This window comes from Entamoeba dispar, genomic scaffold (assembly GCF_000209125.1).
Source record: "Entamoeba dispar SAW760 scf_1105229458909 genomic scaffold, whole genome shotgun sequence".
NCBI lineage: Eukaryota > Evosea > Mastigamoebida > Endamoebidae > Entamoeba > Entamoeba dispar.
This window is the reverse complement of record NW_001853428.1, coordinates 1,252-25,405: the sequence shown is the minus strand read 5'-3', so window position 1 is coordinate 25,405 and position 24,154 is coordinate 1,252. Positions and strand designations below refer to the sequence as shown.

Genomic DNA, 24,154 nt, shown 5'->3' with positions numbered 1-24,154 from the left:
GTTTATGAGCGTCGATAAAGATAAATCTGGAACTCTTGAAATTGGTGAATTAAAGAAAGCTAAATTCCCAGGAGGAATTAAAGTTGATGATAAGACAATTAAGAGATTAATGAGAATCTTTGATATTGATTTGTCTGGATCAATTGGATTCTTTGAATTCCTTGCTTTATGGAATTTCATGAACCTTTGCAATGAAACATTTAAACACTTTGATGCTGACAAAAGTGGAAATCTTGATGCCAATGAATTAGTCCAAGCTCTTCCAATGCTTGGATTCAATTGTAACAAGAGATCAATTGATGTTTTATTGAAAATGAACGGTTCATCATTAGGATCTAAGAAGGTTTCAAAGAGCCAATTCATTAGTGCTGCTGCTTATCTTGGACAATGCAGAAGTATTTATCAAAAGACCTTTAATATGAAGAGAGAAGAAATTGACAATGCTGAATTCGATAAGTTCGTTAATTTAGTTCTTGCACTTTCAGGCTAATTATGGTATTAATTTACCTTCATTGAACTCTCATTATTTTCTTTTTTATTTTTTTTCTTAAAGTATGATTATAAATATTTTCATACAGTATATTGAATTGTTTTATTTTTTTATTACCTCTTTTTCTTAAACTTATACCTTCACTCACAAAGAGCTTTATTCATTGGAAATGTTTTATTCATCTGATTTTCAAAAGAAAAATATTCTTGAATACTTTATAACTTATTTTCTTAGAATATTGGTTGAATTGAACTATTTTATAAGATAAAATGATTATTTGACACAATTGAATTACTTTATTGTAATTAAATAATAGAATAATGTAAATAATAAAAAGAATCAGAACGTAATCTCATTAAAATAACTTAATTAAAACAGTGTGGTAAATCATATTTGATCAGTTAGTCTATAGAAATCGATTTGAGTTGAATTGGAGTTAATAGTTGAGTGTTAGTAAAAGAGATGTCTTGTAATTCGTATCGTTTACACAAAAACTCAGCAAGCAAAGTTGTGATAATGCCAACAACTATGTTGACTAATATCCATGACTGTAAAATGAGTGCTTGATAATAAGTAGATGGTTATTTTTTTAATAAACAAACTCCCGTTGGAATAAATTTCATACTGGTTATTGATGTTAAAAGGTAATGAATGAAAAAAACAGTAAAAGAGTAATCCCAACACACTTTAAATCGTTCTACAATAAATCTAATACCAATTGATCTATTTCATAAGAAGTTAATTTTGAATAAATGAATAAACATTCACAAACAAAGGTAAAGAGTTAAGCAGATAACAAAAAAGATATGTCTTATTGTTAAGAGTTAAATTTGTAAAAGAAAATAAAAATTTAAGTTTTGACTCAATAGGTAAAATAAGAACAGTTACCATTAATGGAATTATAAATATGCACTGTAATAAAAATATTTGTAATAAAATATATGTGATGTTCTTAAACTCTGTTTTTACCATATAAATTTTAAGATTTGATAATTATAAGATTCAATGAAAACACAATCTTGAATTTTTGTTTTCTTTTAATTTAAACCCTTGTCATTTGTTCATCTAGAAAAAGTTATTTAAAATTATGGAAAAGGAACAACTCCCTGAATTAAAACATATTAATGTCAATGATTTTAACATAACAGAAAAGGTAATAGGGATTCCAGTTCAAACGAATGAAGTGGCAAAATATATGAAAATGTTTAAGGGGTTGTGTTATAATAGAATAAAGACAAAATGTGTTATACCATATAATTCTGAAAGAATGATTTTATTAGAAACACCATTAAAAGAACAGTCACAAAAATTAATTCAAGACAACCATTTAGAAACAATTGAGGCAGAGGTTCCTTTAACAATTAAAAATTTTAATGTTAATGAAATTATGAAGAAGTATATAAATAAAAGTATTCAATTACCTAGTTCATTTGAAACTGTAGGAACATTAGCACATATGAATTTAAAAGAAGAACAAATGGAATTTAAATATATTATTGGAGAAGCATTTCTTATAAAGAATTATCCAAGGATTCAAACAGTGATAACGAAGACAGCAGAAATTTCAAATGAATTTAGAACATTTCCATTAGAAGTTATTGCAGGTATTCCAAATACAGAAGTTACCGTTATTTGTCATGGAGTAAAATTTGTATTAGACTTTGCACAATGTTATTGGAATACACGACTTGAAACTGAACATATTAGAATTATTAATCAAATGAAACCAGGAGAAATTTTATGTGACGCTTTTGCTGGAGTTGGGCCATTTGCTATTCCAGCAGCGCTTAAAGGAGTTAAAGTATATGCAAATGATTTAAATCCAACTGCAGTTAAATACATGAGAATTAATGCAGTAAATAATAAAACAACAATAGAATGTGATAATATGGATGCAAGGGATTATCTTAGAAAAATTGTTATTGAAAAACATATTCAACCAAATTACATTTTAATGAATCTTCCTGCAACAGCAATAGAATTTCTTGACTGTATTCCTGAACTTTATTTACAACATTGTATGATTCATTGCTATGGGTTTTCTCCTCTTCCAAATGCAGAAGATTTAAAGAAAAGAGCTTTTGAATTATTAAAAGGAGAATATCCAATTACAATAAGAGAGGTACGTGATGTCGCACCTAAAAAAATTATGTATTGTCTTTCGATATTTATTGAATCAACAAAACATTTAACTTCAGGTAATAATATTCCTGAAGCTAAAAAAACATTAAATTAAATCTTTTATTAATATAGTAATTTTATATTATAATAATTTACTATTTAAAAAGAAAAAACCCATATATTCATTTTTACTTTAAAAAAATAAATTCTTTCATTCATTGAGGTAATGACATTACTTCATTATAGAAATTTAATGCATTACCAGTTAATAATTGCCGTAATACAACACTTTGTCCATTAGTATTAATTGGTGTTGTACATAAAGTTGCTAAATTAGTTTTAATTTCTCCATTTAAATTCTTAATTTCTGGATCTACATGTGGATATTTAATAGTTGCTAAATTAGTAGTTTTATCATCTTTAATATCTTCATGAACAAAATCAATAATTCTTTTATTCTTTAATGTTTCAAGTACAGCTTGCATCAAACAATTTAATGATTCGTTATTAACCATTAAAGTATTAAATGGTGATAAACTAAATAATTTCATCATTCCGACAACACAAACTGGTCTATTCATTTCTGCAGGTAATTGAACAATATTAGTTAAAATTAATTGACCACATTCAATAGGAATATTTAAAGCTTGAATTGTAGAAATATCACTAATATAACATATTTGTAATATAAATTTAATTAATTGATAAGTAAGTCTTCTAATTTGATGACTTGCTAGTCGTTGACATATTAAAGTAATAATAGTTGGTATTTGATTTAATCTTTGTAAAGGAATACCAAAAGTGATTCCATTTAATAATGTAAAAGCGTCATCGATAAAATCAATTTGTAATAATACTTGGAATAATCCAAATGTTTTATTTATCATTTCATCAGTAAATACATTTGGTGATTTTTTTGCACAAGAAGTAACAAATTTAACAATTGGTGTGATCATAGAAAATCTATCCCCAATTTGTAAATTAAGTATTGGTTCACATAAACTACTAACTTGTGGAAGGTATAATGTAAGTATTTGGAATAAATATGCCATTACATCTACATTATCTACTTTTAATGCCTCTCCTGTAATGTTGATTAATTGTTGTTCAATTGATGGTAATCCAATACTTAATGCTGTTGACAATACTTCAAATTTCATTCCGACATAACTTCCATCTAATTTGTTATTTCTAACTTCTTTTGATGCTTCAGTAACTAATCCCATAACAAGTTCTTTAAACATATCGTCCATTGGTAAATTAAGTTTGCTTGCACGCTGTAATATTCTAACTCCAGCTCTTAAATGATAAATTGAATGTAATTGTAGTCCATTTTTTACTAATTTATTTGCCATTTCAAATGCTCTTCCTAATTGGTCATCGTTAATTCCATTAACTGCTCTATTATAATTACTTGATGTTTTTAATAATAACATTTTTTCAATTGTATTTGCCGCAAGCATTGAACATACTAAACTAGCTCCAGTAACTTGAGGAAATATTGCTAAGTCATATAACTTAATAAATATTTCATTATATTCTTGATTAGTTACTTGTAAAATACTACGAAATTCATGAACAAATTTAATAACAGCAATTTGTGGTGATGAAATAAATAATGGTTTTACTGTATTATTCCAAAACTGAACCAAATCCACTCCTTCACTAATTCTTGTAGCCCCATATCTTGGTATTTCTCCTTCAACAACAAATCCAATAAATAAACGAATTGCACTATCAATATTACTTTGTTGTAATGCTTGAATTCCTCTATTAACGAATTCCATAGTATCAGGTCTTATTCTTCTAATTAAATTAAGAAGATTTCCTGCACTTTTTTTAACCGAAATAATTTCTGATTCAAGTTCTAATTTAACATATTCTTCAGGGTCTTCATTTATTTGAGTTATTTCTTCTTGATTTAATGATACATCTTTAGCGATAATATTAATTATTTGAATAAATTGATCGTTATTCATAATTTTAAGTATTCCATTCATTGTACAAAGAACTTCATATCCAGCAATAATATTTTTATCTTCTCTTTGTGAAGAATTTAAATAGTCTACAACAGTTTGATAAATAATAACAGTCATAGTGTCTTTAAGAAAATCATTATCTAAATATTTAGAACAAAAAATGTTATATATTTTAAATATTACTAATTGACATTTAGGTTGTTGAGTATGTGCAATTTGATCTAATTTTTTAGAAACTATTTCTATATTATTTTCTATTTCATCAACTAATTCAATTGAAACAATTCCATGTATAAATTTTAATATTGGAAGAATCATTTTATCAGTACAATTTAATTCAGTAAACAATGGTAAAATTAATGGAAATACTTGTACAATTTGTTTAATTTCTCTTACTGTCTCATTATTAATTTCGATTGTTCTATATTTTTTTGTAATAGCAGATAATAATTGAATACAAATATACTTTTGTTCAATAGTACCACTTTGATATGTTTGTTGAATTAAATTAATCATATCTGGCCATTGTTTTGGGAAATCAATATTTGCTACAACAGCAAAACAATCAAATAACAATTTGTTTATTAATTGCGTTGAAGAAAAAATTGCTTGAAATAATAATTTTCTTATTTCTCCTCTAATATTTGAAGAATAAAAATTCTCTTCTTGATAATACTTCTTTAGGATTTGCCTTAAAAAAATTGCTGCTGTTTGTGTTTGCATCATTTGTTGTGGAGAATTTGTTGTGTTTGGAATTAAAATTAATTGAAGAAGTAATGGTGTAAATTCAGGTCGTTGTATTTGAGTAATATACAAATTAGTTTCATTACTAAGATTATTTCCTTGTGTTGACTTTGTGACGATATTTGCTATAAATTGTTGTAATTGAAGAATTTCACTATTCATTGATTGTTTTAAGTTCTTTTCTCTTTTATATTTATTTCTTTTCTTCTTTTCTCTCTCTTTTCTTTTATTTTCTGAAAAAAGGGTTTTAAAATTGAGTTTTAATTTTGTGTGTTAAAAAGATTAACATTTTCTTTTAAATACATTTAACAAAAATAAATATAATTCAAATTTTTTATGTAATATAAAACAACTATATAAAATTAATAGCATTAGTTAAAAATGATATCGTATTATCATTTAATGTAAAGGCATTAAACAAAACTTACAATTTGGATATGTTTAATTCAATTATAACATTCTACACTAAATAAAAGACAAAAAACAGAAAAAAGAATTGAATAATTTTTTAAAATTATATAAAACTACACTTAATTACAAATAAAAAATAAATAATAACTTATTAGTAAAAATTAATTAGTATGAAAAGAATTAAAACAAAACCTAGATTTCACTAAAAATTGATTAAGATGGCTGAAGAAACTCAAGTTCAACAAGAAATTCAAGAACTTCCACAAGAATTAAAAGACATTAAAGCTGTCTTATATCAAGCAAGAGCCCAAAACATTTTAACTAAAGGAATTAGACAATGCCTTAAAGTTATTGAAGCTAAGAAGGCCCTTTTCTGTTTCATTGCTGAAGACTGTGACAACGACAAATATACTGGACTTCTTACTGCTATTTGCAAAGAACAAGGAATTAAAATCGTTAAAGTCCCAGAAAAGATCCAACTTGGTGAATGGACTAATCAATGCAAAATCAGAGACGGAGTTGCTGTCAATATTGCTAAATGTTCATGTGCTGTTATTGGAAACAATATTAAATTTACTGATGAACTTAAGAGATTAAAAGCTAAAGTTGATGCTTAATTAAGTAATTTTTTGCTTTATATAACTTTGTTTTAAGAAAAAGTTTTAGTTCAGATTTTTAGTTAAAAGTCATTTATAATATTAGTTATAATTTCTTAAGATCAATATTATTTAGATGAGCCATTTTCCTTGGGATAAAACTCTTAAAAGTTCAGAACAACAAGAGCTTATTAAAGCATTAAAATTCATTATGTGTGCATGCGACTATGATAAGTACACACATGAGATTGAAAACCATATCTATATAGTTAGTAAGTACTATCCAAAAATCAACACAAACATTGGATTTCTAAAAGCCAAATGCAAAAAGGTTAAAGAATACTTTATAAACTATTTTGATAAGAAAGTTCAAGTAATCAGCGATATGCTCAATTTGATTGGTGACATGTCTTTGTTCAATGGTTCTACAAATAAAGTTAATGAATGTCGGCAGTGGATTTACCAACAAATCCAATCAATAAACTTTCTAAAGCAAACACAAGACATTCAAAATAGAATTAAAACGGGTAAAAGTATAGATTCGATAAACTTTGATCGGTTAGTAAAAAAATTTGTTGAAGATTATAAAAAATCCCCATCTATTGAATTAGAAAAAAACACTGTTTATTGCAAAATTTTAAAACAAACAAAAGAAGATAAATCAAAACAATCAGGTGCATTTAGTCGGACTAAACCCTCTGATTTAGAAAGTCAAATTGATGAATTGAAAAGAGAAAAAGAATATTTACAAAATAAATATAGTGCATTGGTAAAACAAAAAGATGAAACGATCACTGAGTTGACAGAAACAAACGAAAAAATCATAGAGCAAATAGCAAGTCATGAAAAAAATTGCTCAAAAGTTATTAAGGATTTTGAAGAAATAGATCAAAAATTTATAATTGAGAAACAAAGACAACGCAAAGAATTTGAGCAAAAGCTTAAAGAGATTAAACTACAAAATGAACAGGATACTGAGCAAATTGTTTCTGAGACAAAAAAATTACAAAATGAAGTAATAAGTTTAAAAGAAAACATTGAAACAAAAAAAAAAGAGTGTAATAACTTAAACCAACAATTAGATGGACTAAAGAAACAATTATACGATTATCTAATGATGCAAAATAGTCCTAAAGGAGTCACATTCAAAGATAAACTGGAGCCAAACACAGAATATTTTATTGTTCTTACATCAAACATCAATGAGAATAAAGTCTCTCTTCCTCGAGTAAATCAATGTATGTTAGGAGCTAACCTTGAAGTTGAATTATACCAACACGACCTCCAACGTTATGGTTCTGGCAATCAATTTACCATTAAAGAACAAGGATCGCAATTGTCACAAGAAAAAAGGTGTGATATCCAGATAAAAATTATTAAAAGTCCAGAGGACGAAAAGGAAGAAGACAAAGAAGAGGAGGTAACGGAATGTACAGACAATTATCTAAAACATCAATTGATTCAACAAATAGTTGAAATTCCTCTAAACATTTTTTTAACAGGAGGGACAATAGAAGTAGCTATAGCAAATAATAGTTTAATAGTTCCTATTCCTGTTGGAGAAAGTGAAGGGTTTTCATTAAGCTATAATTCTGTTTCCATGGACAACGATGGAAATATTATAGATGTTGTTTTAAAAACAAAATACCTTGAGGACCCTCATTATCAAAGAGTGGGAGATGACTTAATTGGATTTTTCCAATATTCACAAGAAAATGCTGGTGCAATGGCCCCAGTTCCTTATATTATTGAGGGCCAATCATTAGGAGAATTTGTTTTACAGCCTGGAAAATTTAGGTATCAAGGATATGGTTTTGCTTCACCAACAGGAACACGAGGAGATTATTGGTTGCACATTGAACTTATTTAACTTAGTAATAAGTTAACCTTTATACCTTTTTAATCCAAAAAACAAGAAAAAGAAACAATAATTGTTAGTTTTATGAATTATTATTTATCTCAAAATGAAATAATAAAAATCTTAAAATAAGTTAATAAAATTTTTAAGTGAAAATTAAAAACAAGAATGCCATTCTGCACTAACTGTGGTCAAAGTATTTCGTTTTCAGCAAAGTTTTGTACTAACTGTGGCACCCCAGTAAAGTCAACTCCTTCCAATAATCTTAAAACTGCTAGTTTAACACCAACAATAACCAAATCCTCTACTTCGTCTTCTCTAAAACCTGTTACAAGCACTAACACAACTCGAAGTACTAAACCAACTTCAAGTAATTCGACCTCTTCAAGTTCTTCAATAAGTAGTAAAAAAAGTTATTTTGAAAGTAAAGATAAAGAAGTACAAAAGGAAAAGAAAGTAAAACAACCCAAAGAAAAATCTCATATCCATTTTGTTTTTAGTAGTAGCCCTGACCCAATGACTCATAGCTTAACACCAACATCTTCTGACTTTGATTTTATTCAGAGAGATCATAAAGACACTTATGAAGAAACTAAAAAACAAAGAGAAAAACAAGAACAAAAAAGAAAAAAACAAGAAGAAAAAGCTCGTTTTGAAAAATCAAGTCAAGTAAAAAGTAGTTCAACATCACTTCCTACTTCGATAAATTTAAAAAAAAAGGGAGATGTTATTGTATCTATTGGATCACCAAAATCATCATCAACAAGTGAGATAAAGAAATGTAAGTATTGTCATCAAAATATAAATAGAAATGAAAGTTATAAAATAGTATTTGGGAATTATTATCATGACAAATGTGTTCATTGTTATAAGTGTAATCAAAGAATATACTCTACTTCAAAATTTTATAATCATAAAGGAAAAATTATTTGTCATCCATGTATGTTAAAAAAATTACCTAAATGTACTCATTGTAATAACCCAATTAAAGGAAATTGTGTTGTTGTTGGAAATAAAAATTATCATCCAGAATGTGCTCCTTCTTGTTAAGTCATTTTATTTTTATTATATTTTAATTAATCTTTCATTTTTTTTTATTAAATTTTATTGATAAATCCTTTTATTCATTTAAGTCTTACTAAACAGTTTTTTCAATAAAAAACATGACACAAACAATACTTCTTGTTAAATATTATTTGTCCTAATAGTGTTTTGTTGAAATAAATATATTTTAATAACAGAGTTTCAAAAGATAAAATTTTAAAACATGGACTCTTTTGTCAAATTGGTCAGTTAGAAAAAGGAATATCTTAATACTAGAAATAAAAGTTCTTAAAAGAACTAAATATGAGAAAAAGGTTCAACTCAAAATAGAATTTAAAGGTCAAACTTTAAATTTCCAAATAAATAATGTCTACTTGCCCTGTATGTGGAAAAAAAGCTTATCAAATGGAGTCCATTGTTATTGAAGGAATTACTATGCACAAAAACTGTTTTAGATGTAGTGTTTGTAAGAAAATATTAAACGGATCTAACTTTGCAAAAAATCATGGAATTTATTACTGCAAAGTTCATTTCCAACAAATGTTTAAAGAAAAAGGAAACTATGATGAGGGCTTCGGTTATACAAAGCGTAGTACTAATTGGGAAAAGAAAGAAGAAGAACATCATACTGAGCCCAAGAAAGAGGAGCATAGCGTTGAGCTAAAGAAAGAAGAACACCACTCTGAATCCAAAAAAGAAGAACACCACTCTGAACCTAAGAAAGAAGAACGTAATGTCGAAGTTAAGAAAGAAGAGGCTACTATTTCTCCTGAAACAAAGACACTTATAGAAAATATTTTAAAACAATTAGATAAAATTGATGAAACTTGCACTAAATTAGAAAGTGGTGGAATTATTACTCCAGTAAATTCAAGTCAAATAGACCAAATTTTTGATCGTCTTGATGCTGCACTTTCTAAATTAGAAAAGAAATAAATTTACATTTCATTTTTCTCTTCAATTAATGATCTCCCCTTTTTGAATTAGCATAAAACTTTCCTAACATAGATATTGAAAATAATGATTAATTAATTAACAATGTTATTTTGATTCAATGATGATAGCATCTGGTGTATTATCGTTTTGTTCAGTTCTTTGAGATTGGTTATCTGGTTGTGGTTGTTCGTCTGGATTATTAACTACTTCTTGTGTTTGATGTAATTTTGATTTCTCTATTTGACTTGGGTCTTGAGTGAGCTGAGTTTTTAATTCGATTTCTTGTTCAGAATTTTTAGTTGATTGTTTCAAATTATGGTCATCAGATTTAATGACATTTCCTTGAGAATCAAACTTAAGATCTGCATAAGGCTTTTGTTGCTCATCTCTTAAAGCCTTTTTGGACTTAGAATAATCAAAGAACAAACAACCAATAATAACTCCATGGGCAGCGGCAAAAAGAGCTACAATGATTTCATATACTCCAAAATAAGTAATATAATCTATATCGCATTGAATAGAAAAAGGTTCTGATATAGAATGTGTGAAATCAACTGTACTAAGAAGTTCGTTATTACAAAACTTATCAGAATTAAATCCCATCACTGTATCAGCAATGCCAACAATAAGAAGAACAAAACTAAAGGCGATATAAGCTAAGATGAAGATTAATGACTTCTTTTGAACTAACACAGAACCAAATACGAACGAAACTATTGAAAAGATAAAGGTAAACATTGTGGCAAATAAATGACAAACAATTTGATATGTCAGAGGTGGCATGCAATAAAATTTATATGCACCAGCATCAGTAAAGTAAGTAAAGTCAAGTGGACGGTTTTCTTTAAAAGGATACGAGTGACATGTTCCATTAGTAGAGTCAAAAGTAAGATCCATCTACTAATAAGTATTTGACTATTTTTTTCATTTTTGATAAAAACAAACATAAAGACCATCATCTTCTTCTGATTTGCCATATAAAATAAATTGATAAGAAAAAGCAACAAGTGACATGATTCCACACAAAGTTGTTAAAATAATAAGAATCTTAAAGGATGTTTTTTGACTTTGAACACGTCTGAAGTAATCCTTGAAGTGGGACATCAATGATAGAAATTTAAGATTCTATTGAGTTTCTTTCTAGTTTTGGAAATTAATGATAAATAGAAAAAAATAATCTAATAAATCGGGATGATACTGAAACTTCTGAAAAAAAGAAATTGGTTCCAAGGATTAAAAGAAAATTGTTTAAAGAAAATCAAAAAAGACAAATCAATTTTTCTTTTTACCCAAAAAAAAATAATAAAAAAATTAACAGAAAAAGATGAGTAAGGACAGTGAAGATTATCAAAATGATGAAAAGATGTTAGAAGAATATAATAAATTAATTGAAAACAATGGCACAGACTCACAACTATTTGCAAAACGAGGGATGTGTTATTACTCACTTGGAAAATATATGGAAGCATTTACTGATGGAGTTACTTCAGCACGACTGAACCCTAATATAACTGATGGATTAAAACCAATAGCATTGTCATTAATCAAAATGGAAAAGTATCAAGAAGCAAGAAGAGTAATTGAAAAAGCAATGTCAATGGAAGAAACAAATGAATATTGGAAAAAATTACATTTAGAGGTATTAGAAAAAGATACAATTCAATTTGACCCAATGCATGTCTTTGATAATTGGGAAGAAAAGTTAATGTCAAATGAACGTACAAAGAAGTATTTAAAAGATGAAAGTTTCAAAGAATATTTAAGTGATTATGTAAATAATCCAATGTTATTTAAAAGTGGTGTAAAAGATCCAAAAATTTCAGAGTGTTTAATGGTATTAATGGGCGTTGATATGAATCAATTTTTAAATGTACAAAACACTAAATCATTATGGAGTGAAGCAATTACTAAGGACAAACAAAGAGAATTAAAAAAAGAAATGAATGAAAAAGGAATAGATGTTAATAACGATAAGAATGAATCGTCTCAAGAAGTAAAAGAATTTCTTAATAATGTTACCAAGAAAAAATCAAAACCATTTATTCCACCAAAAAATAATGAAGAACGTATTATTGAAGCGGAAAAAGAAAAAGAAAAAGGAAATGAATACTATAAACAAAAAATGTTTCAAGAAGCAATTGAATGTTATAATCATGCAATGATGTTAGACAAAACAAACATTATATATCAATTAAATAAATCAGCTGTTTATTATGAAATGAAACAATGGAGATTTGTAATTCAAATTTGTAGTAATTTAATTAATAAAATTACTGATCAAAAAAGGCATGGAAGAATTGCTTTAAGATTAGCAAATGCATATTTAGAAGTAAAAGAATTAGAAAATGCTGAAAAGTATTTTGATATTGCAATAAAAGATGGAATAAATGAAGCTAAAATAAAATATGAAGAAGTTAAAATATTAATTGAACAAGAACAAGAAAGAAAAATACTTAAAGGACCAACAATGAATTCAGACATTGAAAGATATTTAATGCATGATGAAGTTCGTGAAATTATTAGATTAATTAATAAAGATCCAAATAATTTAAAAAAGTTAAGAAAAGAGCCCAAATATCGACAGTATATAGAAAAAATGATTCAATTAGGAATATTACAATCACAAACATAAATTTACTTCTTTTTTTTTTTTCTTCTTTTTATTACATTATTTATTATTATAATTTTTATAATAAAAATAAGAAAAATTCAATTATAATAAATAAATAAAAACTATGCAACGTTTTCATTTACAATAAGCTTATCTAAGGTCTTCACTTACAATACCAAAAATATGAAAAGTATCTAAATAATCTACTAGTCTGTCTAACGTTAATTGTTCTGGTGGAATAATTTTTCCTATAGCCATTACTATTTGATCATTAATTTCATAATCAACACCTTTTTTACTAAAGTCATGTGGTACTTTATTTTTAAATTCTTCATGAGTAAATACATTAAGTTTATTATATTCATTAGCTAATTCTTTTGCTTTAATTGATGACACTAACGAGTCTTCAGGATTTTGTTCATTAATAGTTTTTTGTAAATCTCTTAATTCATCAGATAATCGGACGTGTTCTAAATAATTTTCATATTCCTTTAAATCATCGTCTGAGATAAAATCAAAATCATCATCTGAAAATGAACCTGTATCATCTTCACCAAAATCAGTTTCATATTTATTTTGCATAATCTCTCTTACAAGGTCTACCATAGCCTCTCTATCACATGGATAAGCATATTTAATTTGATCAAGGTATTCTTGTGGAGTACTGAGAGGTAATGACTTAACCAAATCATTGTACTGTTCTATGTCAAGGGGTGACTTTGACTTTGGAATAAATGATTCGACATCCAAATCAAAAGAGTTTTTATGTGCACTCATCTTTATTTATTATTTTTAGTTGGTATAAAAATTCTTTTTTTATTATTCATTTTCAAAAAATAATTATTATTATCTCCTTATTGATATGGAAATGTAATAAATAACAAAAATTAATTAGTTTTTACGTTTTTTACAATGAAACCAAAACCTTTGGTTCTTACTTCCATCATAAGGTTCTAATATAAGTGAAGAATCATCACAATACATACCCTCTTCAACAGTAACACATCTGTTTGAATACTTTTTATTGAAAATTATACTTCCTTCTCTATTATTTTCTTCTATAATCCAAAGTTCATCTTCTGTTAGTGTCTTTTCCTTTTGCACAATTTCTAATCTTCCATTACCATCGTTGTGAACAGATAATACTTTTCCTGTTTGTTTATTAATTATTCGCCCATCTATTAATAAAAATAATCGACTTTTCCTTCTCATACTTGAGATTACTAACTCATCATCTTCACCTATATCAACTACATACTGTTTACAACCTGCAGATTTTATTTGATAAACAGGTGGTTTTTTGTTCATGAGAAATAGAAATTATAAATATGTAGAGGCAATCAAACCCTTTCTAGATGTTTTATGTTCAACAAAAAAAAAATAAAATTAATTAAAGATTCAAGAAAAAAACAAGTTAGTTGTTTTAAAACTTGAAAGAGATAAAAACATCATTTATAAAAACATGAAATAATCATCATTGTCATAACTGTCTTCATCACCAGAACCAAACTCATCAAAGGAAGAATCTAAACCTAATTGTTTATCAAATTGAACAGATTTACAAAGTCGTTGATTTGTAAAATCTTCAACTAAATCATGTTCTGTACAATAACTGTCATCACAAACAGGAGCTGATAGAATATGTGAGATTGGATTAAAGTCTCGTGGTGGGACAATAACTTTATGAATATCATCATCTTCCTTCATTTTTAAATGTTTAATAATTGGTTCATTTGGAATTACCAATTCATCATTGTGAGAGAAGTAATCTTCCTCTTCATCAAAACAATAATCATCATCACAACCTTGAATAACATAATCTCTATTTTGTTAGTATTAAATTAAGTGAAAATACCCAATATAAACCATAAATTTACTGCAGAATTACTGCACACTGCTCAATTTAAAAAAGATATGATAAAAGGTCTTTTTATATAAAAAAAGTACTTTATTATATCCTTTTTTTTATAAAAGTAATTGTGTTGAAAAGAAAAACACTAAATTACTTCTTTAGAATCAAGTGCACTATTGTAACTTTTGAATAGTTAATCGAATAGTGTTTGATAATTTTAATATTCATTTACAAACGTTGTATCAAAAAATATATGTTGAGCAGATGGCTTGACTACGTCCATGAAAGAAGTGATATTAAAATGACTTCCACAATCTTTAAATAAAAAGAAGAGTTTAGAATTGGAAGGTTCCAAGGGTTTGAATGGATTTTTAATGTATCAAAGGATAATTTATTTAGTTAAATTTACTAATTAATCTATTTTTCTTTATCTTTACTTTTTTATTTTTAGTACCTTAAAACCCCTTTTTTTTTTGCTTTTTCTATTTAAATTAAATGTAACCACGTCATCTAATTACAAGAAAGGATAATTCCATTGACGTTTGTTTCCATTTTTTAATGGAAGTTCAGCTATTCATTTTTTTACTTTTTGAATACGATTTATAAAAATATCAAAAGAAATATAAGTGTGTTATATATAACATAATTAAGAAAGAATATATTCAGTTTTAAATAACAAAAACAAACGAATGTATTCATTATTTTTGTAAATACCAAAAGTATTTAGTTATTTCTATGAATTTTTGGTCAAGGATACCATTGGATGATAATTAATTTTTTAGAAGAGTTAGGTTCATTGGTAGCATTACCTTCTGAAATTTCAAAAGAATAAGAGGTAAACGAAAAATAAAATATAATTTATTTGTATTTAATTTTTCAAATAACTGAAAAATGATAAATAACAATTTGTCCAATACCTTTTGTTTTGACAGAGATAAACCTTTAAGAAGAATAACCTCGATAATTTTTATGTAAGGTGTGGCATGAATTTAAGCTAGGTTTCAGTGTAAAGAATAATAGAGGAGATAACGTTTTTGTTTTATTCTATGGCAGTGTATTTGGTTATTTCTTTTTAGTTCTGTAAATAACTCTTTTGTTTCTTTGTATCAGTATAGAATTATTTGACGATGTATTGTTTTAACACATAAAGTTTCTTATTTGTTTTATAGTTTATTCTCCTTTAATATTGAAAATAGTATTATTTCTCGAATGATTTATGAGGTTTATTAATAAATCTCAGTTTTGAATTATTTCAAAAAATAAAAAAGGGTGACAGACAAAACATTAGCAAATATGAAAAGAATGAAAATAGGATAATATACAACAACGGTAACGTCATATCATTTTAATAATATTAATTTAGAAATATATGTCAAAAGATTTCAAGGAAATACAGAACGATTTCATTTTAAACTAATCCCACTAAATCAACATTATTGAAACATTTTATATTTATAATAAAGGTAAAGTATTTAATGTAGAAGAATAAGTAAACAACTGATATGCTATATCTCAGTTATTTCAAGACATTTAAAAGAAATAACAAAGGAAATATTATTAAAATTATAACCACAGAATCAGATAGAAATAAATATGGAAAGTAAGGGACTAAAAATTAATTTATGGGATATTTTATAATTGTAAAAATTGAAAGAGAAATATTTGATCAATAGTTATAAAATTAAATTAAATCATTTCATTTTTATATTCATTTAATATTAATCGGTGTAACCTTATATAAGATTTAATGTTAAGTATTTTGATCATTATTAAATATTTTTTAATGTTAAAATAATTTCAAAGATTCAGTGTGTTAATTCTGACTTTATTATGATACTTTCTTTTATTTATTTGAAAAGATATGCCTTTTGAAAAAAGGAGATTTTTATTGTTTTTATCAAAAAAAAAATATTGGAAGTTAATTTAAGTAAATCTAATAATAACAAAATATATGCCATGAGTATTATTTGATTTTAATATTATTCTTTCTCATTCAGTGTTTATTTGTATTTTTTTTTTCTTTTATTTGTATTCTATGATAAACAATATTTATTTATTTTCTTATTATAATATTTTTTTGGTTTAAATATTCAACAATTGATTTAAATATTAAGGGAGAAGTACTGATTAATTTTTTTAATAAAAGATAAGTTTTAATTGATAACTGTTGATGTAATTAAAAATGTCTATCAAAATAATAATAAAAGAATAAAATATAGTTCCTACCTTTTCTTTTCTATAAATAAAGGGATAATAGTATTTTATCTTTTATTATGTCATAAAGTAAAAATTTCTAAGAATAAAAAATATAATAAATGAAAGATTTTAACTGAATAAGTTTTAAATAAGAATAAACTAGCAATATTCATATATTATACTATTTATTTTTAAATAATGATTATCAGTTTTAGTTTTCTATATTTGCAGTAATAATTTTATATTTTTTGCAAACAGATTACGTACTATTTTTCAATAAAATTTATTATTTTAGAATATTCTGGATTTGATTTATTTTCTTCCTTTCTTTTAGAAGTATTATCTTATGTAACAATATAACAATTCAATAAATTTTATTAAATTTTATTTAAGATAGATGAAATTAGTTTACAAGTTCTTAGGATTTCTATTTTACTTTATTTGTTGTATGAATTTTCTATAATTAATTTCATTAGATTCATAAAATCAATATTTATTTGGTGGTTAGTTTAATTATTCTCATAACAATCTTAATGCTTATATTAATATAATACTGATATATTTTTATTATACCTTATATCAATGAACATCATTCTAATTTGTATTTTTCGACATCTTTTTCTTTTAAATAGATTAGTAATTCATTAATTTCTCTTAAACATTTTAACTTGTTCTATTTTTTTTTTCTAATTAAGTTAGTAAATCTATAAGATTTTACATTGTATTCGTTAAATCCCCCAGATAATTTGGTTAAGAATTAATTTTATAAGCAGTCCTTTAATTATCAATTTATATGTTTTTTATAGTAAGACTTTTGGAAATCTAATTGTTATTTTCATTAATTAATTATTGTTTGTTTATTTTGCAATCAAAGAATTTTATATTCCAAATTGGTTATACAAACTAACAACTGTTTGTAATACTACATCATTGTAATGGTTGTCTATTAGAATAAAAGTTGATTAATCCTTTTAAAAATATTTGAAATTAGTTCTAAAAGAAAGCCAGAGTTTATTAGAAAAATAAGAAAGTTTATTAGAAACATAAGAAAGTTTATTAGAAACATAAGAAAGTTTATAAAAAATACCCTTGTTAAATTATTATCTACAACGTCTGTTTGAGTAAGGCTAACACTATTTTAATGCTGTGTTTTTAGTTGTATTGCGATGTAAGTGTAGATCTTATAATGTTGTCTGATAATTAACAAAAAAAGGAGGAATTGTTTCCACTAACAAATCTCTATGACTCACAACCAAAGTAGTCTGTTTTAGTATTTGAGAAATATTTACCATTGATTGTTTAATGGTTTGTTTCTTCTTTAATCACTCTTCTTTGTTTTTTTATCAAATCTAGACAATCAGTTAAGTGTAATAATTTAGACTAAGTCTTTAGAAGAAAGAATAGAAGGAATGAAGAAATTTGATATTAAAAATCCACAATATGCATTTTATACAGGTCAAATAACAAGTGATGTTCTATTCTCACTTGGATATGGATTTATGGTTGATATTCGTGTTTATAAAGAAAATAATAAAACACTGAGTTATTGTAACCAAAACACATTTGAATATAAAGGAATATCAAATGCACTTTGTGGAAAACAACATCCAGAACGTTTCACACCAAAACGAATTATTGTTATTGAAATAAGAAAGTTTCTTTATTTTCTTTTTTGAAAATAGGGTGTGAAAATAAAGAAATAATTCTTATTTTTAATTAAAAATAGAATTTAAATTTCTTTGGTTATCAAAAATGTTTACTTAAAATCTTCTTCTTTTTGAAGTTAAGAGTACCTCTCAATTGAAATAGTGTAAAGGAACAAAAATTGTTTGAAGTTATTGGACGTTTCATTCATCAAAAAGGTTCTATTTATGGGAGTATTTATAATATGAAAAATTGAAGAAATAAGTCATTCATTAATGTTAATAAGAGAAATCATCAAATGTGCATGTTTTGCAGTAATCAAAATTATGTGCATCACATTGATGGGATTTGCAGCTTCAAAATTCTCTGGATTTAACACACAAGTGAGATCAATTTTTTCTAAAGTAATATTTACTTATTTTATGCCATGTGTTGTTCTTTATCAAGTAGCTACAGCAATAGACACGATCTCTGAGCTTAAAGAGTTATGGATTCTTCCAGTCGCGAGTATTATTCATACATCTCTTCAATTTTTTCCTATTTTGGTAGTTTCATATATAATTAGAATACCAAAAGAAGACCGTAGTCTTTATTCTTTTGTTCTTGGTTTTGCTAATGTTTGTTTGTTCTTTTTAAGTTATTATTAAAGAAATTTATTTTACAGGTAATGTACATTCCAATGGCTGTTATTGAAGCATTAACTGGAGAGACAGATGAATTAGGGGAAAACGCTAAGAGTAAAGCAAATCAATATATATGTGCATATCAAATATCTTTTATGGTGACGTTTTTCATTATTGGATATGACTATTTTAATCTTACTACAAGAGAACGGGAAAATAAAGGAAAAACTGATTCTCAAATAAAAGAACCTGAAGAATTGGCTATAGAAATGGAGGAAACCCAGCCAGTAGAGAAAAAAGAGGAAGCTTGTAAAGAAATTGAATTCAAACAACCAACGAAATCAGAAGAAATTATAAAAGATATTGAAACCCCAAAAACTTCTAAAGGAGAGGACACAAACATACATAAAGAAGATGAAACTTTAACTAAAGAAGAGAATACAAATATACCAAAAGAAGAAAGTATTAAGATAGATAAAACTTTATCTAAAGAAGAAGATATTAAGACAGATAAAACCGTATCTAATAATAAAAAAGATATATCTGGGGAATCACTTAAAATAAACAAGATGAAAATAGAAATAGATAAGTTCAAAAAGAAATTATATAACATTAAAACAAAATTGTGTTATCCTTTTGTTTATGTATGGAATAAGTTCCCTTCAATTGTTAGGTCTTCAATTAAAAACTTCTTTTCTCCACCTACTATTTGTACTATAATTGGGGTTATTTTAATGTTACTTAAATGGGTAAGAGATCCTTTGTTTATAAGAACTGATTGGAGTATCATTGGAAGATGTATTAATTACATGGGAAGTGCTGCTGTATTCTGTGCCTTGTTTCTTTTAGGTGGAAGTTTTGAGAAGGGACCTTTTGGTAGTTCTATTCCATTTTGGAAGATTGTAGTTGGTGTTTTTGTAAGAATGGTACTTTTTCCAGCTGTTTCATGGATTTGTACATTCTTTATGTGGAAGCATGATATTCTTCCTTCAAGTAAAGTATTTTATTTTGTTCTACAAATGGAGTCATTTGCTCCACCTGCTATTAATGGGTTAATTGTTGTTAATGTATGTTATCCAAAAGGAGTTAAATCATGTTCAGCTATTCTGTTTTGGTGTTATATGTTCGCTATATTAAACATCATTTTTGGTGTTGTTTTATCAATGAAATCTTTAGAATGGAAATAAAATGTACTAATGTTAAATTGAGAACTGTTTTATTTTTTTTTTGCTTATACACTCTAATATCATGAAAATTGTGGAGATTGGTCTTATAAAACTTTGTACCAATTTAGACATTCTTAATTATAGAATATCTTACTTTATGATTTAAATTCATTTAAAAAATAGTTGAATTAATAATAATGAGATTTCGTTATTTTTAAATTAGACTTATTTTCTTGATAATTATTATTTATTTTATTCTCTTTATTGGATATTTCTTTGGCAATATTTTGTATTGAATTTTAATTACATAGCCAATAATTATTTTACATTCTTCCCTACGTTTAAGTTATTAAATGTATTAAGTTATTAAAGTTCTTGACAGTTTTGTACAATTCAATCTTATTAAGAATTACAATTATCGTTTATAAATACCATGTTTAATGTTACTGGAAGTAAGATTTCATTTAAATTAGTAGTTTATTACCATTATGAATTGAAATTGGAGTGATTTAATCTTTTCTTTAGTTTAAACACAAAGTTATTCTATATTTCTTTTTTTTATTCAAACATTTATGTAATACTCACTTTTTACAAATTATTTTCTTATTTTAGCATTATTCAAGTTATTTATTAATAATATTAATTGTTTTATTTCTTTATTTTTCTTATTCATTTTTGTCTTTAAATTCTTTATTTTTACTCTACTATTAATTCTTTATTCTAACTTATTTATTATGAATATTCAATAAAAGGGTTTCAATACTTTTTTATTTTCATTATTATCATAAACAATTATAAAATTGATATAATGTAAGAGAGAAGCATGAAGTAGAATCAAATTAGGTAGATGAGTATTAATTTATTGTGATTGTTGTTATTTGTTTATCTGTTAATTTATTTTCTTTGATATTTTCTTGTGTTATTGGTTTGTTGTTTAGTTTGTTGTTATTCTTTTTTATTATTATTTCTTTAAAAACTTATTTCCTTTTCTTTTTTGTTGGTGTGTTTTATTTTCTTTATACAATCGATTTATTGTTCATTTTCATAATTGGTTATGGTTAGTTGTTAAGTATAATTAAATGATTAAAAATCAAATTATTTATAAAAATACTTTTTTCATTTTAATATTTAAAAATATTAAATAACATTATTTTATTTGTGTTATTTATTCATCATTTTAAAAATAGATTAATTAAAATGATGTCTCATTTAATTTGTTATTTTATTAAATAAAATGATTTGTTATAAATGTGTATTTAGTTATTTATGAATCTGATTTTGATCTGATATTCATTAAATTAAAATGGATGAGTTAATAAACAAGAACACTCATTTCTTTAAAGAAGAAATAGAAACACTTCCAAATATTCAACAATCAATTGATGATATTAATAAACATTATCAATATTATTTAGGACGTATTAAAAATGAAATATTTGAAATAAAAGCAGATGAAACATATTCAGAAGCTATTAAAAGAGGAGAAGGAATATTTGATAGGATTGATGAAACAGAAAGAAATAACTAACCGAACAGAAACAATGAAGAATAAGTTAATAAAAATAATAGAAGAATTTAGTGATGATGAAGAAACAGTTATAAAGTGGAGAACGAACTAACCATACATCGTTCAAATAGAAGAAATGATAATGAAAAATAAAAATTAGAATACTATTTTTTTAAAAAAAGGATTTAATAAGAATAAAGAAGAATAGTTTTCACAATACAATGACTATGAAGAGAGAAAGAAAAAGAAAGTATTCAATATGATACTTGATCAAAGAGTAATGAATAAAAAACAAATAATGACCACTATTAAAGATGGAAATAAATTTGGAGGATATATTAATTTGTGTTATTGGATTTAATCATTACATAAAAGATCCAAAATCAATTATACTTTCATTAAAAACAAAAGGAAGAATACAAGGAATGATGAAATTTGATAATATACAACAACTGGTGTGTTTTATTTAGATAGTCAATCAAATGATGGAATGTTTGATTTTTTGGTAGAATAGAAATTAGCTTTAATCTTTTAAAAGAAAATAGCAAAATCAAAACAGTGGTTATTTGAATAAAAAGTAGTATCAGAATTACATTGTAGAAAACGATATACAGAATATTTCACACCAAAATAAGTTATTGTTATTGAAAAGAAAAATTAATAAATCAAGTTTAGGTAAATTTTAATCAAAATGTTTCTTTCATTTCTTATTTATTTGACACATTATATATTTATATAATCTTTAGAGTATTTCATTAGGTCTTTCATGTTCATAATTATTATATCTTTTACCATTATTTCAAATTGTTTTATAATAGACTGTTCATTGATTATTCTTACTCTCTCTTTATCAACTGTTTTATTTATCGTCATTACCATTGAAATTACTTTTATTTTAGTATGTTATTTTCTCCTAGTGATTTCTATCTATTTCTACTTTGTTATTTAATATTAGACTTATCTTTTTATTACTTCACTTCATCATACCCTTTATTATTCATATTTATCTTCTATATGACTACATTGCCCTTTATGAAATATTCATTTTTTATGAATTAATTATTGATTCTATACTATAAATACTTATTTGTTTTATTCTTCTTTTAAATTTACCCATTTCATTTTTAATTTCATTTTGTTCTCTCATGTTTTCTTCTTCATCTCATCAATACTCATTATATTTATTTTATACTTAGTTTAATACTTCTCCATTTGTACATTCTTATTTACAATATAATTTAATAATATATGTTTAGATGTTATTATTTTATTATTACAAATACTAAACTATTGAAAGTATTATTTCTTGTATTAATTTTAATTAATTACATTCATTTCATTTTCAAAGTATTTTATAAAATCACTACTTACATTATTTAATTTCTATTTATTAATATATATTTCATTAAATTCATTTTTGTTAATTCTTTTACCACATGCTTTATAGAATCTCTTCCAAATTCAATTCTTATTCATTTTCATCATTTCTCCTATTTCATTATCTCCTTTCCATTCATAATACATTATTGTTCTTATTATTTCTAATTCATATTCATCTCTTATTAACATATTATTTCATCATTGTGACATTCTATATTTTATTTGATTTTCTTAATTTACCATTGTTTATTTTCGTACTGATATTGTTTGAACCTCTACTTGAATTATTGCAATTATATTTATAATAACTGGATTTCTTTTTTACTTGACTATAGTCATTTGAAATGTGCTATGATAATTTATGATTCTAATTAATAAAGTGACTATAGATGTTATTCTTTGATAATGCTTATAATGGTTATAACTTTGGTAATATCTTTTAAATGTATTTCTTAGTATAAGTTATTTTTAAATGATTATTATTCTTGTTATTGTGAAAAGGTATAATGAAGACATTATGAAAATAATAAAAAAAAACAATATCCATAAAAATCAATAAAAAACATCATTTGTTAACATAATTAAATTTACCATAAAATAAATAATTTAACCATAAATTATGTTTAAGAAAAATTTATATAAATTTAGTCATCATTTTTTTGTTAAAGTGGTATCATTTAATATTTATTATTTAAACAAAGAATATCTACTATAAATAATACAATTGATGAATGTATTTATCATTTCATCCAGAAAATTATACCCCCTGTTTCAATTCATACCAATTGAAAACAATTACAGAGGGTTTGAATACCGAAACAGTTATTAATTCAATAAAAATATTTATCAATAAAATTACAAAAGAAATATTTAATATTTTAGGAAGTAAATTAAATGATGTATGAATATTAAGTATTTTTATAATGATGATAATTTGTCATAGCATTATTTCAAACAACACACTATTCTTTACTTAATTCTAAAACCATAATAAAA

General features: G+C 24.9%; 13 protein-coding genes across 13 annotated transcripts in view, besides 35 other annotated features; 8 read left to right on the top strand and 5 right to left on the bottom strand.

Moving 5' to 3' along the window:
- Positions 1–490, top strand: part of EDI_311850 (phospholipase A2 inhibitor subunit B precursor, putative) — a gene marked incomplete at both ends in the record, with an annotated part of 1,446 nt that extends 956 nt beyond the window's left edge. Inside the window, one exon of the mRNA XM_001733229.1 lies at positions 1–490. This exon is cut by the window's left edge and continues 956 nt beyond it. Within this exon, the coding sequence (XP_001733281.1) occupies positions 1–490 (490 nt within the window).
- A 32-nt stretch (positions 491–522) lies between these two features.
- Positions 523–571: a sequence feature (AT_rich).
- An 834-nt stretch (positions 572–1,405) lies between these two features.
- Positions 1,406–1,433: a sequence feature (AT_rich).
- A 144-nt stretch (positions 1,434–1,577) lies between these two features.
- On the top strand, positions 1,578–2,726 carry EDI_311840 (uncharacterized protein; the record flags this gene model as incomplete). The annotated part of the gene is made up of 1 exon (XM_001735119.1): positions 1,578–2,726. One exon carries the CDS (start codon positions 1,578–1,580, stop codon positions 2,724–2,726), a length of 1,149 nt encoding a protein of 382 aa, XP_001735171.1.
- Positions 2,708–2,819: a sequence feature (AT_rich).
- A 7-nt stretch (positions 2,820–2,826) lies between these two features.
- EDI_311830 (uncharacterized protein) lies at positions 2,827–5,496 on the bottom strand (the record flags this gene model as incomplete). Its single annotated transcript, XM_001735118.1, has 1 exon — positions 2,827–5,496. One exon carries the CDS (start codon positions 5,494–5,496, stop codon positions 2,827–2,829), a length of 2,670 nt encoding a protein of 889 aa, XP_001735170.1.
- Positions 3,279–3,314: a sequence feature (AT_rich).
- Positions 5,497–5,509: 13 nt separating the features above from the next.
- Positions 5,510–5,569: a microsatellite.
- Positions 5,570–5,627: 58 nt separating this feature from the next.
- Positions 5,628–5,702: a sequence feature (AT_rich).
- A 131-nt stretch (positions 5,703–5,833) lies between these two features.
- Positions 5,834–5,913: a sequence feature (AT_rich).
- A 50-nt stretch (positions 5,914–5,963) lies between these two features.
- Positions 5,964–6,362, top strand: EDI_311820 (40S ribosomal protein S12, putative; the record flags this gene model as incomplete). The annotated part of the gene is made up of 1 exon (XM_001735117.1): positions 5,964–6,362. One exon carries the CDS (start codon positions 5,964–5,966, stop codon positions 6,360–6,362), a length of 399 nt encoding a protein of 132 aa, XP_001735169.1.
- A 190-nt stretch (positions 6,363–6,552) lies between these two features.
- EDI_311810 (uncharacterized protein) lies at positions 6,553–8,211 on the top strand (the record flags this gene model as incomplete). The annotated part of the gene is made up of 1 exon (XM_001735116.1): positions 6,553–8,211. One exon carries the CDS (start codon positions 6,553–6,555, stop codon positions 8,209–8,211), a length of 1,659 nt encoding a protein of 552 aa, XP_001735168.1.
- Positions 8,212–8,286: 75 nt separating this feature from the next.
- Positions 8,287–8,348: a sequence feature (AT_rich).
- Positions 8,349–8,367: 19 nt separating this feature from the next.
- On the top strand, positions 8,368–9,249 carry EDI_311800 (uncharacterized protein; the record flags this gene model as incomplete). The annotated part of the gene is made up of 1 exon (XM_001735115.1): positions 8,368–9,249. One exon carries the CDS (start codon positions 8,368–8,370, stop codon positions 9,247–9,249), a length of 882 nt encoding a protein of 293 aa, XP_001735167.1.
- Positions 8,795–8,844: a microsatellite.
- Position 9,250: 1 nt separating the features above from the next.
- Positions 9,251–9,308: a microsatellite.
- A 301-nt stretch (positions 9,309–9,609) lies between these two features.
- On the top strand, positions 9,610–10,179 carry EDI_311790 (uncharacterized protein; the record flags this gene model as incomplete). The annotated part of the gene is made up of 1 exon (XM_001735114.1): positions 9,610–10,179. One exon carries the CDS (start codon positions 9,610–9,612, stop codon positions 10,177–10,179), a length of 570 nt encoding a protein of 189 aa, XP_001735166.1.
- A 105-nt stretch (positions 10,180–10,284) lies between these two features.
- Positions 10,285–11,283, bottom strand: EDI_311780 (uncharacterized protein; the record flags this gene model as incomplete). Its single annotated transcript, XM_001735113.1, has 2 exons — positions 10,285–11,076; positions 11,125–11,283. 2 exons carry the CDS (start codon positions 11,281–11,283, stop codon positions 10,285–10,287), a joined length of 951 nt encoding a protein of 316 aa, XP_001735165.1.
- Positions 11,284–11,470: 187 nt separating this feature from the next.
- Positions 11,471–11,494: a sequence feature (AT_rich).
- A 9-nt stretch (positions 11,495–11,503) lies between these two features.
- On the top strand, positions 11,504–12,811 carry EDI_311770 (heat shock protein STI1, putative; the record flags this gene model as incomplete). Its single annotated transcript, XM_001735112.1, has 1 exon — positions 11,504–12,811. One exon carries the CDS (start codon positions 11,504–11,506, stop codon positions 12,809–12,811), a length of 1,308 nt encoding a protein of 435 aa, XP_001735164.1.
- Positions 12,812–12,820: 9 nt separating this feature from the next.
- Positions 12,821–12,912: a sequence feature (AT_rich).
- A 28-nt stretch (positions 12,913–12,940) lies between these two features.
- EDI_311760 (uncharacterized protein) lies at positions 12,941–13,567 on the bottom strand (the record flags this gene model as incomplete). Its single annotated transcript, XM_001735111.1, has 1 exon — positions 12,941–13,567. One exon carries the CDS (start codon positions 13,565–13,567, stop codon positions 12,941–12,943), a length of 627 nt encoding a protein of 208 aa, XP_001735163.1.
- Position 13,568: 1 nt separating this feature from the next.
- Positions 13,569–13,640: a sequence feature (AT_rich).
- A 41-nt stretch (positions 13,641–13,681) lies between these two features.
- EDI_311750 (uncharacterized protein) lies at positions 13,682–14,098 on the bottom strand (the record flags this gene model as incomplete). Its single annotated transcript, XM_001735110.1, has 1 exon — positions 13,682–14,098. One exon carries the CDS (start codon positions 14,096–14,098, stop codon positions 13,682–13,684), a length of 417 nt encoding a protein of 138 aa, XP_001735162.1.
- A 63-nt stretch (positions 14,099–14,161) lies between these two features.
- Positions 14,162–14,185: a sequence feature (AT_rich).
- A 57-nt stretch (positions 14,186–14,242) lies between these two features.
- On the bottom strand, positions 14,243–14,925 carry EDI_311740 (uncharacterized protein; the record flags this gene model as incomplete). Its single annotated transcript, XM_001735109.1, has 2 exons — positions 14,243–14,612; positions 14,879–14,925. The coding sequence occupies 2 exons, from the start codon at positions 14,923–14,925 to the stop codon at positions 14,243–14,245; spliced, it is 417 nt and encodes a 138-aa protein (XP_001735161.1).
- A 103-nt stretch (positions 14,926–15,028) lies between these two features.
- Positions 15,029–15,092: a sequence feature (AT_rich).
- Positions 15,093–15,484: 392 nt separating this feature from the next.
- Positions 15,485–15,519: a sequence feature (AT_rich).
- A 465-nt stretch (positions 15,520–15,984) lies between these two features.
- Positions 15,985–16,013: a sequence feature (AT_rich).
- Positions 16,014–16,315: 302 nt separating this feature from the next.
- Positions 16,316–16,365: a sequence feature (AT_rich).
- Positions 16,366–16,407: 42 nt separating this feature from the next.
- Positions 16,408–16,440: a sequence feature (AT_rich).
- A 165-nt stretch (positions 16,441–16,605) lies between these two features.
- Positions 16,606–16,721: a microsatellite.
- A 288-nt stretch (positions 16,722–17,009) lies between these two features.
- Positions 17,010–17,038: a sequence feature (AT_rich).
- Positions 17,039–17,204: 166 nt separating this feature from the next.
- Positions 17,205–17,230: a sequence feature (AT_rich).
- A 145-nt stretch (positions 17,231–17,375) lies between these two features.
- Positions 17,376–17,410: a sequence feature (AT_rich).
- Positions 17,411–18,226: 816 nt separating this feature from the next.
- Positions 18,227–18,542: a repeat region.
- Positions 18,543–18,544: 2 nt separating this feature from the next.
- Positions 18,545–18,575: a sequence feature (AT_rich).
- Positions 18,576–18,757: 182 nt separating this feature from the next.
- On the top strand, positions 18,758–20,292 carry EDI_311730 (uncharacterized protein; the record flags this gene model as incomplete). The annotated part of the gene is made up of 2 exons (XM_001735108.1): positions 18,758–19,099; positions 19,147–20,292. 2 exons carry the CDS (start codon positions 18,758–18,760, stop codon positions 20,290–20,292), a joined length of 1,488 nt encoding a protein of 495 aa, XP_001735160.1.
- A 215-nt stretch (positions 20,293–20,507) lies between these two features.
- Positions 20,508–20,528: a sequence feature (AT_rich).
- Positions 20,529–20,824: 296 nt separating this feature from the next.
- Positions 20,825–21,005: a microsatellite.
- Positions 21,006–21,125: 120 nt separating this feature from the next.
- Positions 21,126–21,289: a microsatellite.
- Positions 21,290–21,341: 52 nt separating this feature from the next.
- Positions 21,342–21,470: a sequence feature (AT_rich).
- Positions 21,471–21,499: 29 nt separating this feature from the next.
- Positions 21,500–22,029: a repeat region.
- Positions 22,019–22,433: a repeat region.
- Positions 22,434–23,000: 567 nt separating this feature from the next.
- Positions 23,001–23,190: a sequence feature (AT_rich).
- A 488-nt stretch (positions 23,191–23,678) lies between these two features.
- Positions 23,679–23,805: a sequence feature (AT_rich).
- A 28-nt stretch (positions 23,806–23,833) lies between these two features.
- Positions 23,834–23,854: a sequence feature (AT_rich).
- Positions 23,855–23,980: 126 nt separating this feature from the next.
- Positions 23,981–24,039: a sequence feature (AT_rich).
- The last annotated feature ends 115 nt before the right edge of the window (positions 24,040–24,154 follow it).